This window comes from Citrus clementina, unplaced genomic scaffold, assembly GCF_000493195.1.
Source record: "Citrus clementina cultivar Clemenules unplaced genomic scaffold, Citrus_clementina_v1.0 scaffold_4, whole genome shotgun sequence".
Classification (NCBI taxonomy): domain Eukaryota; kingdom Viridiplantae; phylum Streptophyta; class Magnoliopsida; order Sapindales; family Rutaceae; genus Citrus; species Citrus x clementina.
This window is the reverse complement of record NW_006262274.1, coordinates 21,427,479-21,442,697: the sequence shown is the minus strand read 5'-3', so window position 1 is coordinate 21,442,697 and position 15,219 is coordinate 21,427,479. Positions and strand designations below refer to the sequence as shown.

The following is a 15,219-nucleotide window of genomic DNA, read 5'->3' as shown; positions in this document are numbered from 1 at the left end:
CTCTCTAAACTCTTATACTTTCGGTTGCTTCTAAGCATGTTTTCATGATGGGAAAAGTAGACATAAAAGCATCATTAACAATTCCACTAAAAGAATATCATTAGTTGTGTTTTGAAATCAATTGTAAAATAATCAAGGACGACGATGAAGAACTCATTGTCTCTGCTGGAAATTAACAGAGCGCACAAATTTAGTATCAATGATACGTCGAAGTGGGAACATAATTAACAATATATGAGTTTCAACATTTTATCAAGTGTAAGAATTAAGCAAAAGGGCATCAAAACTATTGCCTACCTTCATTGAATCATCGAGGATAATTATTAATAAATAATAATGAATTACTGATAGGAAACTCTACCGTATTACTAGTAGTATTGCTCTGAAAATTCCTCTTTCGGGAGGGCCCGATATTGACACTGATTAAGAAACGTATAGTTGACGATATGTGATGTTAGGTTGATTACATAGTAACTGTTGACATGAAACTTCAAGACTTATACTATGTTAATGATCATACATGTGGTAATATTGACAGAACAAAGTGGTTTTCGTGTGAGTATCGACCGTACAGAGAGGTCCCAATAATACTATATTTCATTTTCATTTGATCGTGGTGATTACAACATCCCCCCACCCCCAAAAAAAAAAAAAAAAAAAACATAATTTTGAATATCAGTCGATCCATGGGGATTGCCTAAGCTTTGTTCAGCAAAATTCTGCATAATTTTTAGTTGGCAGTCTTCCATCATAAAAATTATAAAAAGCTAAGAAAAGCTGTCAACTACAGAAAATGTGAATTGACATTTAACTATAATTTGAGGTTATTTTTTTTTTAAAAAAAAAAACAATCTCACTTGAGAACAAGCCAAACAAGAGCAAAATTGCACATGAATTTTAGAACATTTTCATATGTAAAATTGTAGCCATGAATTAATCAGACCAGACAACACCGTGCGTTAATCTATAAATTCACCCACTAAACTAAATTATTACTGACAGAGAAAAAAACAAAGGGAGAAAACTCCAACATATGATAAAATTCATGGTTAGGCTCCTGAAGCAGATTAAAGAAGAAAAGATGAAAAACAGGACAGAGCATACGACATTCAGACATCAACATCACGCATGAAGGCAACACAGAAAAGCACTTTGTTATTGCTTTTCTTCTACTCCCCCTTTTCTGAGGCAAAGCCCAAACTACTGAAAACTAAAACTAAAAGGCAAAAAGCCTCCTCTCTCTCCCCACCTCTGATCTCTCTCTTTTGGGCGGGAATGGACCCCACTCCCCAATCAAAATCTCGTCTTTCTCAAGTCTCTTTCTCATAAATTCCTCCCCCCTCCCGCCAACCACCACCCTCTCTTCTCTTCTCTGTAAATATTACTTAAACTCACACTCCGCCCCCTATTTCCCATTTCATTTCTTTTCTTTTCTTTTTTCTTTTCTACAGCAAACAAAACCAAATCCGCAAATGAAAAACAGTTTCTTCTTTCCATTCTTTTTATATTTTCTTCACTTGTGTTTCGCTCTTTCACCCGATGGCCTCACTCTGCTCTCACTAAAATCAGCCATCGATCAAACTGATACTTCAGTTTTCGCTGACTGGAACGAGAACGACCCCACGCCCTGCAGCTGGTCCGGCATTTCCTGCATGAACATAACCGGATTCCCGGACCCCCGTGTGGTCGGAGTCGCCATCTCCGGGAAGAATGTTCGCGGGTATATTCCTTCCGAGCTCGGCTCTTTAATCTACCTCCGAAGGCTCAACCTTCACAACAATAACTTGTTTGGATCGCTCCCTGATCAGCTATTCAACGCCACTTCACTTCACAGTATCTTTCTCTACGGTAACAATCTCTCCGGTTCGCTTCCTCCTTCCGTCTGTAACCTCCCCAGATTGCAAAACCTCGATCTTTCTAACAACTCCTTTTCGGGTTTGCTTCCTGATGGCTTAAAGAATTGCAAGCAGTTGCAGAGATTGATACTTGCTAGGAACAAGTTCAGCGGGCAAATTCCTGCTGGGATTTGGCCTGAGCTGGAGAATTTAGTGCAGCTTGATCTTTCTGCTAATGATTTCAAAGGGCCGATACCGAATGATCTCGGCGAGCTCCAGTCTTTATCGGCTACTCTGAACTTGTCTTACAATCATCTATCGGGAAAAATTCCGAAATCTCTTGGGAATTTGCCTGTAACGGTGAGTTTTGATTTGAGGGGCAACAATTTAAGCGGGGAAATTCCTCAAACAGGGTCGTTTGCTAACCAAGGGCCGACGGCTTTTCTTAGTAACCCGTTGTTATGTGGGTTTCCTTTACAAAAATCTTGCAAAGATTCAGCAGAGAGTCAGCAAGAGACTCAGAATCCATCTCCGGATTCTGATAAGAGTAAGAAGAAAGGCTTGGGTCCCGGTTTGATAGTTTTAATATCAGCAGCTGATGCGGCTGCTGTTGCGGTTATTGGTTTAGTGATTGTTTATGTTTACTGGAAAAAGAAAGATTCAAATGGCGGCTGCAGCTGCACTGTGAAGAGCAAATTTGGTGGAAATGAAAATGGCAACTTCTGCCCTTGCGTTTGCGTCAACGGCTTTCGAAATGAAGATTCTGAAGTTGAGGGTCAAGAGAAAGCAGAGAGCGGCAAGGGGGAAGGAGAGCTGGTGGCAATTGATAAAGGGTTCACGTTTGAGCTTGATGAGCTGCTTCGAGCTTCTGCTTATGTGTTGGGCAAAAGTGGGCTGGGGATTGTGTATAAAGTTGTGCTTGGTAATGGCATTCCGGTGGCCGTGCGGCGGCTCGGCGAAGGCGGAGAGCAGAGGCATCGGGAGTTTGTTACTGAAGTTCAGGCCATTACTAAAGTTAAGCATCCGAATATCGTCAAATTGAGGGCTTATTATTGGGCTCCGGACGAGAAGCTTCTCATTAGTGACTTCATTTCTAATGGCAACTTGGCTAATGCTCTTCGAGGTCAGTTCTCTATTTCTTTCAGTTTTTTTTGTCAGATTCTGAACTTTTACCTTTTAGTTTCTAAATTTGAGGTTGGTCTTACATTAGCTCGGCAATTTGTTGTGAGCGTCAATCTAGGCATGCAATTCATGTATGTGTGCATTGGAAAGTTGTGATCTTCCGTGTTTTAGTATGAGTGATATATGAGTGATGTTGCGGGATCAAGTTGCAGAGTTGAGCCCTGATTGGTCCACGTGGCTTACAGAATGATGATATTGCGTCAAATGGTCCATGTGCGGTACCTGTTATCATTTAAGATGCCCACCCATCATAACCCATTAAACATGGAGTAGGACATGGCCTTTCCTTTATTATTGTACCCTAGAATTGCCCAATCTTTTACCCTAGCATTAGCATTTATGGGAAATCCTTTGCCAGTAATCTGAAGCTTTCAATATGCCGGCAATGCAATTTTCTCTTTTAACCTATGATCTTGACTTTTGATGAAGTCTATAGCAGAATCGCTGCCCCTGGTGACTTAACTAGAAATAATTGAATATGATAATGGTACATGCATAGTTAGGGAAAATTTTGTAGGATTAGTTGCTCTGTTACTTGTAAATGAGAGATCTAGCGAATGATAAATAGGTTCCTCATTATTGGCCTTTTGGCTGGCTACCCAAACTGCTAAACAAGTGTATTCATGAAGAGTTGACAGAGAGAGGCAGTTACTGCAGGGCTGCTGCATTTCCAGATCTCCTCTGTCACAGGGTAATGGGTCATGATTCTCAATTTTCCTTGCTTTTTTGGTTGAGCCTTCACTCAATTAATGGCCCCGGCCCCAGGTTCCAACCTCTTGGTTCCAGACTAAGGTTAATTTACACTTTCCCATATTATTTATATTATATATATATTACAGGATGGCACACCTAAATTTGGAAACTGTTGAAGCAGCTTTCTGATGGTTCCTTCCTCGGTTGTTTTTTCTCTTTAAACTTTTTAAAAACTTTAAGCAAAAAAGATGGGCATTCTTTTCAAGTTTTTCCTTTTCAAATGGAGACTTTCTAAGTTACTTCCCTTGGGAAGTACTGCTTGTGTCCCCCACTCATCAGAGTATTCAGTTACAAGTTTCAATTAGAAAATTCATTCAAGGTGATCAATTATGACATGCTGGCTCTTCAGCAATTTCCTACTACGAACTTTAAGTTAATATTTTTTACAATGTAAGTACCCACAACAATCTGTATCTATTCCTGATCTTAAAAGAGATTCATTCTACAGGAAGAAATGGTCAGCCATCAACAAACCTCTCATGGTCAACAAGGCTTAGAATCGCTAAGGGCACAGCCCGGGGATTGGCCTATCTCCACGAATGCAGTCCGAGAAAATTTGTCCATGGAGACATCAAACCATCTAACATCCTCCTCGACAATGACTTCCAGCCTTACATATCTGATTTTGGCCTCAGTAGACTCATTAACATTACTGGCAATAACCCCTCCTCTTCCGGTGGCTTCATGGGCGGTGCCCTTCCATACATGAAGCCGGTCCAAACTGAAAAAACCAACAACTACCGAGCACCAGAGGCTCGAGTCCCCGGTAATCGCCCGATGCAGAAATGGGATGTCTATTCATTTGGAGTTGTGCTGCTTGAGTTGCTTACAGGAAAATCTCCTGAGCTTTCACCAACAACGTCGACTTCCATCGAAGTTCCAGACCTCGTTAGGTGGGTGAAGAAAGGTTTTGAAGAGGAAAATCCATTATCAGATATGGTGGATGCAATGTTGCTGCAAGAAGTGCACGCCAAAAAAGAAGTAATAGCAGTTTTTCATTTGGCCCTTGCTTGCACTGAGGCAGACCCTGAGGTTAGGCCAAGAATGAAAAATGTATCAGAAAATCTTGAGAGGATTGGCACATAGCAGATATTGGTTTTATTTCCTGCTACTTAATCATGCAAGGAGCTGAAATTTTCTTCAGTTAACCATGCAATGGCTTGACATCCATTTCACGGTCTATCAAGACATCTGCGATATTAGATGAAATTTTGATTCCAACATATTTCAAAATGTCCCTAGGTTTTGCTGAAAATTTTAGCAATTTTTGGTAGAATCACGGGAGCATTCATGTTTTAAAGTATGTAGGTATTCATATTTGTAATTTAAAAATTTTATCCAATTTTTTTATTTTAGGATGCGCTTGTAATAAAATGGTAATTTGTTATTCGCAACTTCGATTGACCATCCATTTTACCATACATTTGTTCAATCTTAATGGAATTGACTTTAAGTTTGCGAGCCCAAAACGATCAACTCGCGGGTGATGCTAGATGGCCCTGCTGTTACCTAGATTGCCCTATTTCTAAGTACACCCAACAAGAAAATATCGCAAAGTTATAATGTTGCGATATTTGTATACGCCGCACCGGCAATCCCAAACCAACCATTTCCTCGTGCATAAGTTACTACTTACTGGTTACCATCCTCCATGAGTAAAATACTGAAACGTATCTTCTCTTCTAATCTTATATTTATTAATTGAATAATAATTTTTACGATTGTTGAATAATTTATTTCATATATGTACGTCATGTTATTTGAATGAATCTTTTTATTTAAATGTAATTTGAGATATTTTAAAATAGACAACTTTATTGATTTAAATTAATATGTTATTTTAATATTTTACTCGAATTAAATATCATTTTATAATTAAACTCGAAACTTTACTCACAACTCTATTTTTTAAGGTAAAAGTAAAAAAGAAAAAGAAAAAGAAAGAATCATTGTTTAAAAAACACAGGGATTTGTCCGTGGCATACCCCAAAAAAATGGTATTTATCTAAAAACACCCTCATACTCTAAAATTTCTCGTATATACTTTTTTTAATGTGCAGTTACGAAATTGTCCTAATTAAAAACCTAAATCATCTAAATTACCCTACACAATCAGTCACAAAACACAATCCTTAATTCTCTCTCATGACCAGCGTACACAACACCCATTTTGGCCAAATTTAAACCTTCCTCAAGATTGAATCCAATCCAAGCAAGCAAAAAAGAGTGAAGAGTTGTTTGCCAGGCTCAATTGCAGTCCCTCTGAAGCGCCATTAGATGAGGTTAACGCCAATGACGCTTTGCTGCTGTTACTTCACGCCTCTATTGCCCTTTGTTCTAGCCCATAAATTTGTTGCCTTGAATTGAAATTGGGCGAATGAAAGGTGATTTACCACTCAAAACTTGACTGTTACACCTTGTTGAGTATGATTTTATCGAATATATGCTTTGCTAATTTGTGTGATTTGTTAGTAACATTAGAATCGATCTTGAATGACCTGAAAATTTGATCAGCGTACACAACACCCATTTTTGCCAAATTTAAACCTTCCTCAAGATTGAATCCAATCCAAGCAATCAAAAAAGAGTGAAGAGTTGTTTGCCAGGCTCAATTGCAGTCCCTCTGAAGCGCCATTAGATGAGGTTAACGCCAATGACGCTTTGCTGCTGTTACTTCACGCCTCTGTTGCCCTTTGTTCTAGCCCATAAATTTGTTGCCTTGAATTGAAATTGGGCGAATGAAAGGTGATTTACCACTCAAAACTTGACTGTTACACCTTGTTGAGTATGATTTTATCGAATATATGCTTTGCTAATTTGTGTGATTTGTTAGTAACATTAGAATCGATCTTGAATGACCTGAAAATTTGGTACAAAATCTCAAGTATTGGAGTTGTGCTTATGTGGAGATATGGGTTACAGTTTTAATGAAAAAAAAACTTGTATTACATATATCTTATTTCTTATTTTCAACAATTGAAAGATGTTATTTAGGAAACTTGTACGAGATAATTTAATTTTGGACTATTGACATTATATTTACTTAGAAGTGGAAATAGTGGGTGGATAAATTTAGTTTTTCATTAATAATTGCTCAAGAAGCAAGGGGATTAGTGATGGATGGAGAGTTTGTGTAGAATTGTGAGGCCATTTGATTACTGCAAGAATTATAAATTTCTTGTTTTTATGTTTTTCTTATTCAGCAATTTGATTTGACACAAGTTTTGTTATTTTTAATTTTCAATACATGTGATTTAGTACCATATGATTGAGTCAATTGAATAAAGTAATGATTGGTTACAAAATGGCCAACTGTTTCAGCTGCAATAATGTGGAAATTTGTGGTTTATTGTTTGGAACTATAATTGTAAACTGTTATCTAGTATGCGGCTTCGTGTCACTATAAGTTACTCAAACTTGTGTATGCGTGACATCCAGACTGTACTGAGGTTATATCGAAAATTCCTTGGCCCATCGTGCAAGTGCGTGACATCCCGCAACAAAAATCAAGGTATATACTATACATATAATTTGTTTTGAACATAATAATAAGAATGATGATTTTTAACAATTGATTTATATGAATTTTTTCAGTGGTGATTGTGGAGCATTTTTGTTGCGGTACTTGGAGGTCCTAGCCCATGGACTTGATGTCAATTCATATTGCCAATAAGATCATGTTACACAATTTTGAAAAGTCTTGGCTGTCAAATTATTTGAGCATAGGTCATGGAAAAAAATTTTATAGTGTACTACCCTTAAAAACTTTGTTGATGTGTCATTTTTTGGACCATGAGATGTAATAGTTATAATGAGGATGTTGTTGATATTTGATGTCATTAAAGATAACTTGACATCATTAATATGTTTTATTTCTTTGTTAATTATATTAATGATAGAGAAGATAGTTTGTACAATCTATGTGATATAACAAGATTGTCATTTATGCTCAGGGAATACTCTATGAGAAAATACACGACTGCAGTTGGGTATTTGCACAAATACACGACTGCAGTCGAGTATTTACAAATATACATGACCAGCTCTCTGTAATAAAATACACGACTGCAGTCAGGTATTTTCACAGATACACGACCGCAGTCTAGTATTTGCAATTATACATGACCAGCTCTCTGTAATAAAATACACGACTGCAGTCAGGTATTTTCACAGATACACGACCGCAGTCTAGTATTTGCAATTATACATGACCATCTCTCTGTAAGAAAGTACTCGACTGCAGTCGGGTATTGTATAGATACACGACTGCAGTCGAGTATTTGAAATTATACATGATCAGCTATCTGTAAGAAAATACTCGACTGTAGTCGGGTATTTATAAATAAACATGACTAGCTCTCTGTAAGAAAATACACCACTGCAGTTGAGTATTTACAAATAAACATGACTAGCTCTCTGTAAGAAAATACCCGACTGCAGTCGGGTATTTGCACAGATACACGACTGCAGTTGGGTATTTGCAAATAAATATGACTAATTCTGTAACAGCCAAAATACACGATTGTACTCAGGTATATGAACACAAAATAAAAAAATCACCTAAAACATTCATTATATTGATGACACAATTAATATAGACTTTAACATATCAAACTTCAAATAAATGAAACTAATTATAGTTTGGTTGTCTATCACACAACATAAATCCAATACTTATTCGAATAGTAAATAAGTCGTAATACAATAGAAGTTGTTTGACAATCGTCATAATTTTTTTTGCATCTTCAACCCAATCTTCTCTGATATCACCAAGCCTAAAACAACATACGTTGTAGAACGAGGCACCATGATCCCTCTTGTCTCCGTACCATTAAATCTATAATGGCCGTTTTGCTCAATCCATTCACCACAAAACATAATAGGCACACGTATTGAAGTCATTTCCTGTAATAATACAACAATTGATTATACAATAAATACAAAAATAAAATTAAACAATGTATATAATGAAGTGTGGATATGTCTGCCTATTTACACGACTGACGTCGTGTAATTGCTAGTTTACACGACAATAGTTGTGTAACTTGCTAAAATACACAACTATAGTTCTGTAAACAGTCAGATGATATATTTAGTAAAAAAAACTGTAATATTTGTACTAACAGAATGCTAGGTGTCATAACATCTACTATATCTTTCAAACTTGTACAATTGTTGTCGTGTAAATTCATACATACATGACAGAAGTCGTGTAAGTTGCAAAAATACATAACTTAGTAAATAATCAGAGGACATATTTCTTCTTAAAAAAATATTGGGATCTCATAACAATTGGAACATTTTACATATATACACAATTACAATATGTAAGTTTCTACGTACACAATAATAGTCGTGTAATTTATTAACACACACGACTATAGTCCAGTAATAATAAAATGATATATATAGTGAAAAAAATATATTTTTTACACCAATAGGATGATAAGGTGTCATAATAATTAGAATCTTTTGCACATTTACACGACTACAGTCGTGTAAATCCTTACATACACGGCTGCTGTAGTGTATGTCAGGTGCAGAAAAAAATTTGACAACAACTTCAGGTTTTAACCAATGTAGTTATAAAATCCATCAAATAACAGTCATATAATGCAAATGTAATGAAAATATGAGTTGCTTTAGTGTTTATCACAACCAAACAAAACCCTAAAAATAATATAATGTCAACAAATTAAATAGATAACACAAAATAAAAAAAAAGTTTCAAATATCTTGTTCATGAGATGAATAATACACCCAACTACAAATAAAAATCTTAGTGCATTAGCTGTTTATGAGTGATTTTGAGTGTGGCATGAGTTTTTGTTACGTGGAGTTAAAAAGAGTGAGAAGTAAAGAGTGTTGTGAGTTGTGTGTGTTTTATATTTTTTTTTAAGAATATTTTAAATAATATAACACATAAAAAAATATATTTAAATAATTTTCAAACATGAGATATATTTAACTAAATACCTACTTTTAAGGCATATTTAATTAAAAACCCCTTAAAAAACAAAGGTCGGTTAACCGCAACAAATAAAGGAGCTAATGAGCCAAAGTAAAACTAGGTTGACGGTCCAAAAATTTAAAAAATATGTATTATTAAACTCAGCAGCCTTTTTCTTTTCTTTTCTTTTTGCAATTCTTCAATTTCTGTATTAAAAAAAAAATCTCGGAGTTCTTGTTTAGCGAGAGCGAATCCCTCCGACGTTCACTACCCCGTGACTTTTTCACTCTACACTTCAGCAGGTATGCTATAAGCAAGTCTCTCGATCTTAATTCTTTTTAGAGTTCTCGATTTCGCCGTGATGCGCTCCGCATTGAATCAAAGCAAGATTCTTGCTCTTTTTTTTTTTAATTAGGGTTTTGTGATGATTTCCTAATTAGTTAGGATTTCAATTAAATTTTACTTGTTCCTTCACGTATTAAGCATGGGTAACGTAGTTTTAATTTGGTTATTTGAAAGTTTTGCAGGCGACCCGACATTGTGGTAGAAGTTTCAGATTCTTAGAATTTCAGTTAATTGGCATGGAGGTTAGTCAGAGTAGTGATTTCAATAGTTTGTGGATGTTTTGTATTATTGGCGAATTTTATTTATTTTATTGTTTAATTTTTTAGAAAGGAGCAGCAGCTAAGCTCGTTGACTTGGATAAAACAACTCAGTTATTGGAACCTGAAATAACTAATGGTGGGGGATTATTTGTACCCAATAAGGAACGGCCAATATTTAGAGCTCCTGGGGCAAAAGCACAGTCAGGTATTATCTTTTATTGGTATAATCGAATTAGCTGGTTCCTATTTGTAAATATAAGTCACTTATTACTTCAAAATATTAGTTGTTTTTCGTCACTTGGTGAACTTAAATGCCATCATGCTAAAAGCGGGAATGATTTATGGAACAAAAATGAAATCTCTAAGGGAGGCAGCTTGGTTGCTTCCTTTGTTTCATAAACTAAAGTCATGCTGTTGTCTGATTTGAGCTAAAACAAATTGAAATGTGACCGGATGGATCGTGTTGTTGGATTTGACATTATTTAATTTTCCTTAGCAAGGTTGCCTTGTAACTCCTGAGAAATCAGACTCCCATTTCTGTTGCCTTAGTTCTGCTCTTATTGTTTTTTTTTTTGGGCCTAGGTATGCAAGCCCCTCCTCAATGATTGTTTTAGGGCTTAGTGACATTGTAAAGGACTGATTCTACTCGAGAACAGAACCCATTAACCTATGAGAAGGTGGAGAGGCAGGTTTGTTTAGGTCTTGGGTGCCATTTGATTAGCTTCAGGATTTTTTTTTTGGTGGGGGCATTCTTATCTATGCTATATGTGCTATACTCCAACTTCCGTTGTGGTCTGCTTACTTGGATTCCTTTGTCAGTTCTCTTTTTAGTTTTTTTTTGCCACGTGGCTGTCCTTAAAATGGAATTCAACTTGGTCTTTTTGTGTAATCTCCCATTTAGTTGTTTTTTAAAATTTATGGGATTGCCTTCTTACTATTTGTAAACATGCCTGTAAAAATTATTCTTTTATTATGAAAGTACAAACTTTGGTGCTTTTTATTGATCAAACATAATTGTAACAGGGTTAGGTGTTCGTGCTGTTGAAAAAGGGGGAGTTTCTCAGATTGATGATGGATTCAAGGTGCCAAGAGTTGCTTCTGTTGCAGCATCAATTGACGAGGAGGAGAAGTCTGAATCTTCTGGAATAGACGAGGTAGTGAGTAATGCCACAAATGGAAAGCGCAGCCATGCTAGTAGACGGTATCGTGAAACTTCTGCACACGATATAACTGATGCAGGTAAATTTCCTTCTAAGTCTTGTAGGCTAAATAAATGCATTCAATGATTAAACTGGATAATACTTTATATATTTATCCAAGGAAATGAGTTGCAATGTTAACAAAACTTGGAATTCCAAAATCTCGACCAACCAAGAGAACCAATAAGTTTCTTATGCCAACTTATAGTTGAAGATTCGTAGATTAGTGCTATTTTCCTGTCCCCATATTTTACTGATATTGAGCATAATAATCTGTAAATCTCTCTCTTTGAATTTTAGTGCTAAAGGTACTCAGAACCAACTGAGAATTGAATCTGTTAAGAGCTGTTACACTTTACCTGTGTTCATTGAGGAGTCAGGTCTTGTTGGAAGGAATGAAATGTCCTTGACATGTTAAGAGTTGTGGAGTATTTAAGTTACATTGCTAGTGACATGTTTCAGCCCTTGTTTGGTAGTTACCTTACACGTCATAGGTGGCTGTGGAATGGATTTCTATCTTCTCGAGATATATTTGATGTTTGTTTATAACTTCAAAGAGCAGTTGCACCAATAGATTGTGTGCTGCTGAACATCTCCGTAGTAAGGTGAAGTGCTCTTACAGGGAGGGAAACCCGACTCACATGTTTTGAATTAGAGGGAGGTGATGTTTGGGAGATGTGGTCAGAGTAGTTGCAATCTTTGGTTGTAACATCTCCATAGTAAGGTGAAGTGCTTTTACAGGGGGAGAAACAGGACTCAAATGTTTTGAATTAGAGGCAGTTGATGTTTTGGAGATGTAATCAAAGTGGGCAGTGTCAAAACCCATATTGCTTGTACCTTCTTACATTCAATTTTTCTTTTTCTTTATGGGTGGGGGTGGGTGGGTTCTCTGATGGTGTTAAACAGCATTTTCACTTGTAAACTCATGTTAGGTGCTCTTCTGATTCAGTTTTATTCGAAATTTTCTTTCCTCCTTCTTCCACTGATTATTATTATTGTTATTTTGAGATAAAACTTCTCATATTACAATTGTATTTTGTTATTTCTTTTTTTGCAGAAAATCCCATGGCTGTTGGACTGGCTGGAGAGACAGCTGGGACTCATCGCTCAAATGAACATGCATATGTAGAAGTAAGCATTCAATTCATATCCATACTTTGCTGTTGTCGTTGTCAGTATTTAGCTTATTTCTTAATTCTTGGTGCTTCATGAAGTGGGGCCGTTTTTTGTTTGTGAAAGTGGAGGGGATCTGTTCATTTCGTTGAAATTACTGATTCATGAGATTAGAAATAATTGGCATTGCATAGTTTGTTAATTTAAGTTGGAACAGCACTTTGTTCTGATTTAGCTTTTGAATTGAAGGTTTCATCTTCTACTGGGAGTTCCTACAGTGTCTTATCTACAAGTTCCAGGTATGACAGGGATGACCGAGGTAGTGAGAGAAAGTATTTGAAGGATGACACCAGAAGTGAAAGTAGGGGGTCAAGCAGGAGAGACAATTATGATAGCAAGGGGCGGTATCGTGGAAGGGAAGCAAGAGATCGAGATGAACCAGAGTATGGTGGAGAATATGGAAGGAAGCGTAGTAAATATGACGGCACAAGGAGGACACCAGGTATGTGATACTTCATCTTTAGAGTGTGTTTATTTATTTTTTCCTTGAATGCTTTCCATTTGTGTAAATATAGGGTACCGGCATCAGTTGGGACTTGGTGTGTTGTTGGCATGTGTTTTAAAACTTCTTTAGTATAATTGTATTATATCCTTACTTATTGAGAGACATAACTGATTTGTATCTCACTATTTGTTTTATAAATTTAGAATTAAACATCAGGAATTTTTTCATTGACCTAGTCAACAGAAGTTTTTTTATATTTTTATTTGCTGCAGTATGTATACTTCATCAAATTCTTTGTTTCATTCCCATCATTGTCGGTTTTGAGAAGTCACAAAAGTTATAGAAACCTTATTGTGGACATGTAACATAGGAAGTCTTAGATGTAAATTACACAAATCCAGATATGTGCATATGTATATGTATATTTGATATCTATTCTTTATTTTTTTGGTTCACTTTGGAAACTATTTTCCATTAATTACAGTGGAATAAACCTTTTATTCCTTCTTTGGAAGGAATTGTAGTGGCATGTCACCTGGTGAATAATATGTATACCTAGCCGAACTCATCTAAATTAATAAGCATATTGTTCTGCCTAATTTTGACGTTTGGAAATCTTGCAGGCAGGTCTGATTGGGATGATGGAAGATGGGAATGGGAAGATACGCCACGCCGGGAAGGCTATTCTAATTCCAGTAAACGCTATCAGCCTTCGCCATCCCCGATGTTCGTTGGGGCCTCACCTGATGCTCGATTAGTTTCTCCCTTGTCAACACCTCGTTCCAATGGTATACTTGGAGCACATGAGATCTTTATTTTAGATTTGAAATTGCATGTTTAAGGTGACAGATGTCTATAATCGCTACCCTTTTATTAATTTTGGCTTTTACTTTTACTCGACAGGTTACGCTGCCTCTCCCTGGGACCACATCTCTCCTTCGCCTGTTCCAATACGTGCGTCTGGATCCTCAGTTAAATCTTCAAGTTCTGGGTATAGTAGGAGGTCCCATCAACTTACATTTTCCCGTGAAAGTTCACAATCATTTGAGGTATTGTGTGCTTACCTTCTCCTTAGGATTGTTTCCTTTTTACTTCTTTCTTTTGGTAGTCGTTTGAGGGGAAAGTGGGCTAGTTCTACATATGAAATTTTATCTATAAAAGCTCACCAGATTTCATTTTCAATGATGGTAATGCTCATTGATTTTCAGCATCAAAAGCTATGTTTCTGATTGCATACTATGTTATAGTATTTGTTAATTTTACGTGTATATGTTTGCAGGACGTAGTAGCAGATGAGACCTATTCTGATAAAGAACACAATTATGAGATTACTGAAAGTATGCGTCTGGAAATGGAATACAACTCTGATCGAGCATGGTAATATATATTTTTTGATAAAATTAAATTTAATAATTTATAATTAGATTCGTGTGCGCCATGCAATTTATGGATTAAAATTTGTGATTCTATTTGATGAGACTCTTAGGGTCGTTTCTCAAGTTTTCAGACATCTGAATTTTTGGTCATTGTTTTGATTGACTTGCATGGTAGACAATTTTTCTGTGTGGATAGCAGATATTAATGAGTTCTTAAATGGGTGGAAACTCCTAGCTTGTAATTCAGGTTTACAGTGTAAGCTCTGTTTAGGAGTTCTTTTTAGTAGCCGATGCATTATTCCCATTTCACATTTTTTTCCCCTTCTTGTTTTGGTCGTGATATTCATATATGCTGCCTCGAGGTTGACAAACTTTTGACAAATATAAATTTTTGCTACACAGGTATGACAGAGAAGAAGGGACCACAATGTTTGACACAGACAGCTCGTCTTTTATTCTTGGGGATGATGCTTCATACCAAAAGAAGGAGGTGGAGTTGGCTAAAAGACTGGTATGTTTTATGCTTGTGAATTTCATTTTATGCTTCTGACGTGCATTTTTGGCAACTCATTATTCCATTAATTGTTTGATATATATGAAAAACTCATGACAACTCTCCCCTTTTTTTTTTGGTGGGGGGGGGGGGGGGCCCCACAAGGGTGGGTTGCCCCCAATTTAAAAAACCGGAAACCCATCTTTTT

At 36.4% G+C, this 15,219-nt stretch overlaps 2 protein-coding genes across 3 annotated transcripts in view; both read left to right on the top strand.

Moving 5' to 3' along the window:
- The first annotated feature begins 1,238 nt into the window (after window positions 1-1,238).
- LOC18045210 (receptor protein kinase-like protein ZAR1) lies at window positions 1,239-5,063 on the top strand. The gene is made up of 2 exons (XM_006438005.2): window positions 1,239-2,958; window positions 4,219-5,063. Exons 1-2 carry the CDS (start codon window positions 1,473-1,475, stop codon window positions 4,854-4,856), a joined length of 2,124 nt encoding a protein of 707 aa, XP_006438068.1. The 5' UTR covers window positions 1,239-1,472; the 3' UTR covers window positions 4,857-5,063.
- Window positions 5,064-9,833: 4,770 nt separating this feature from the next.
- The window catches only part of LOC18045209 (pre-mRNA-splicing factor ATP-dependent RNA helicase DEAH7), a 10,648-nt gene continuing 5,262 nt past the window's right edge, over window positions 9,834-15,219 (top strand). Inside the window, exons 1-10 of one of the 2 annotated variants that reach the window (XM_006438004.2) lie at window positions 9,834-10,022; window positions 10,248-10,307; window positions 10,392-10,530; window positions 11,349-11,564; window positions 12,582-12,655; window positions 12,887-13,139; window positions 13,766-13,930; window positions 14,046-14,191; window positions 14,422-14,519; window positions 14,921-15,029. In XM_006438004.2, the coding sequence (XP_006438067.2) occupies window positions 10,302-10,307; window positions 10,392-10,530; window positions 11,349-11,564; window positions 12,582-12,655; window positions 12,887-13,139; window positions 13,766-13,930; window positions 14,046-14,191; window positions 14,422-14,519; window positions 14,921-15,029 (1,206 nt within the window). In that variant the 5' untranslated portion in view covers window positions 9,834-10,022; window positions 10,248-10,301. Of the gene's footprint in view, window positions 10,023-10,239; window positions 10,308-10,391; window positions 10,531-11,348; window positions 11,565-12,581; window positions 12,656-12,886; window positions 13,140-13,765; window positions 13,931-14,045; window positions 14,192-14,421; window positions 14,520-14,920; window positions 15,030-15,219 lie in introns of both variants that reach the window. The other variant, XM_024185427.1, reaches the window with a different exon arrangement.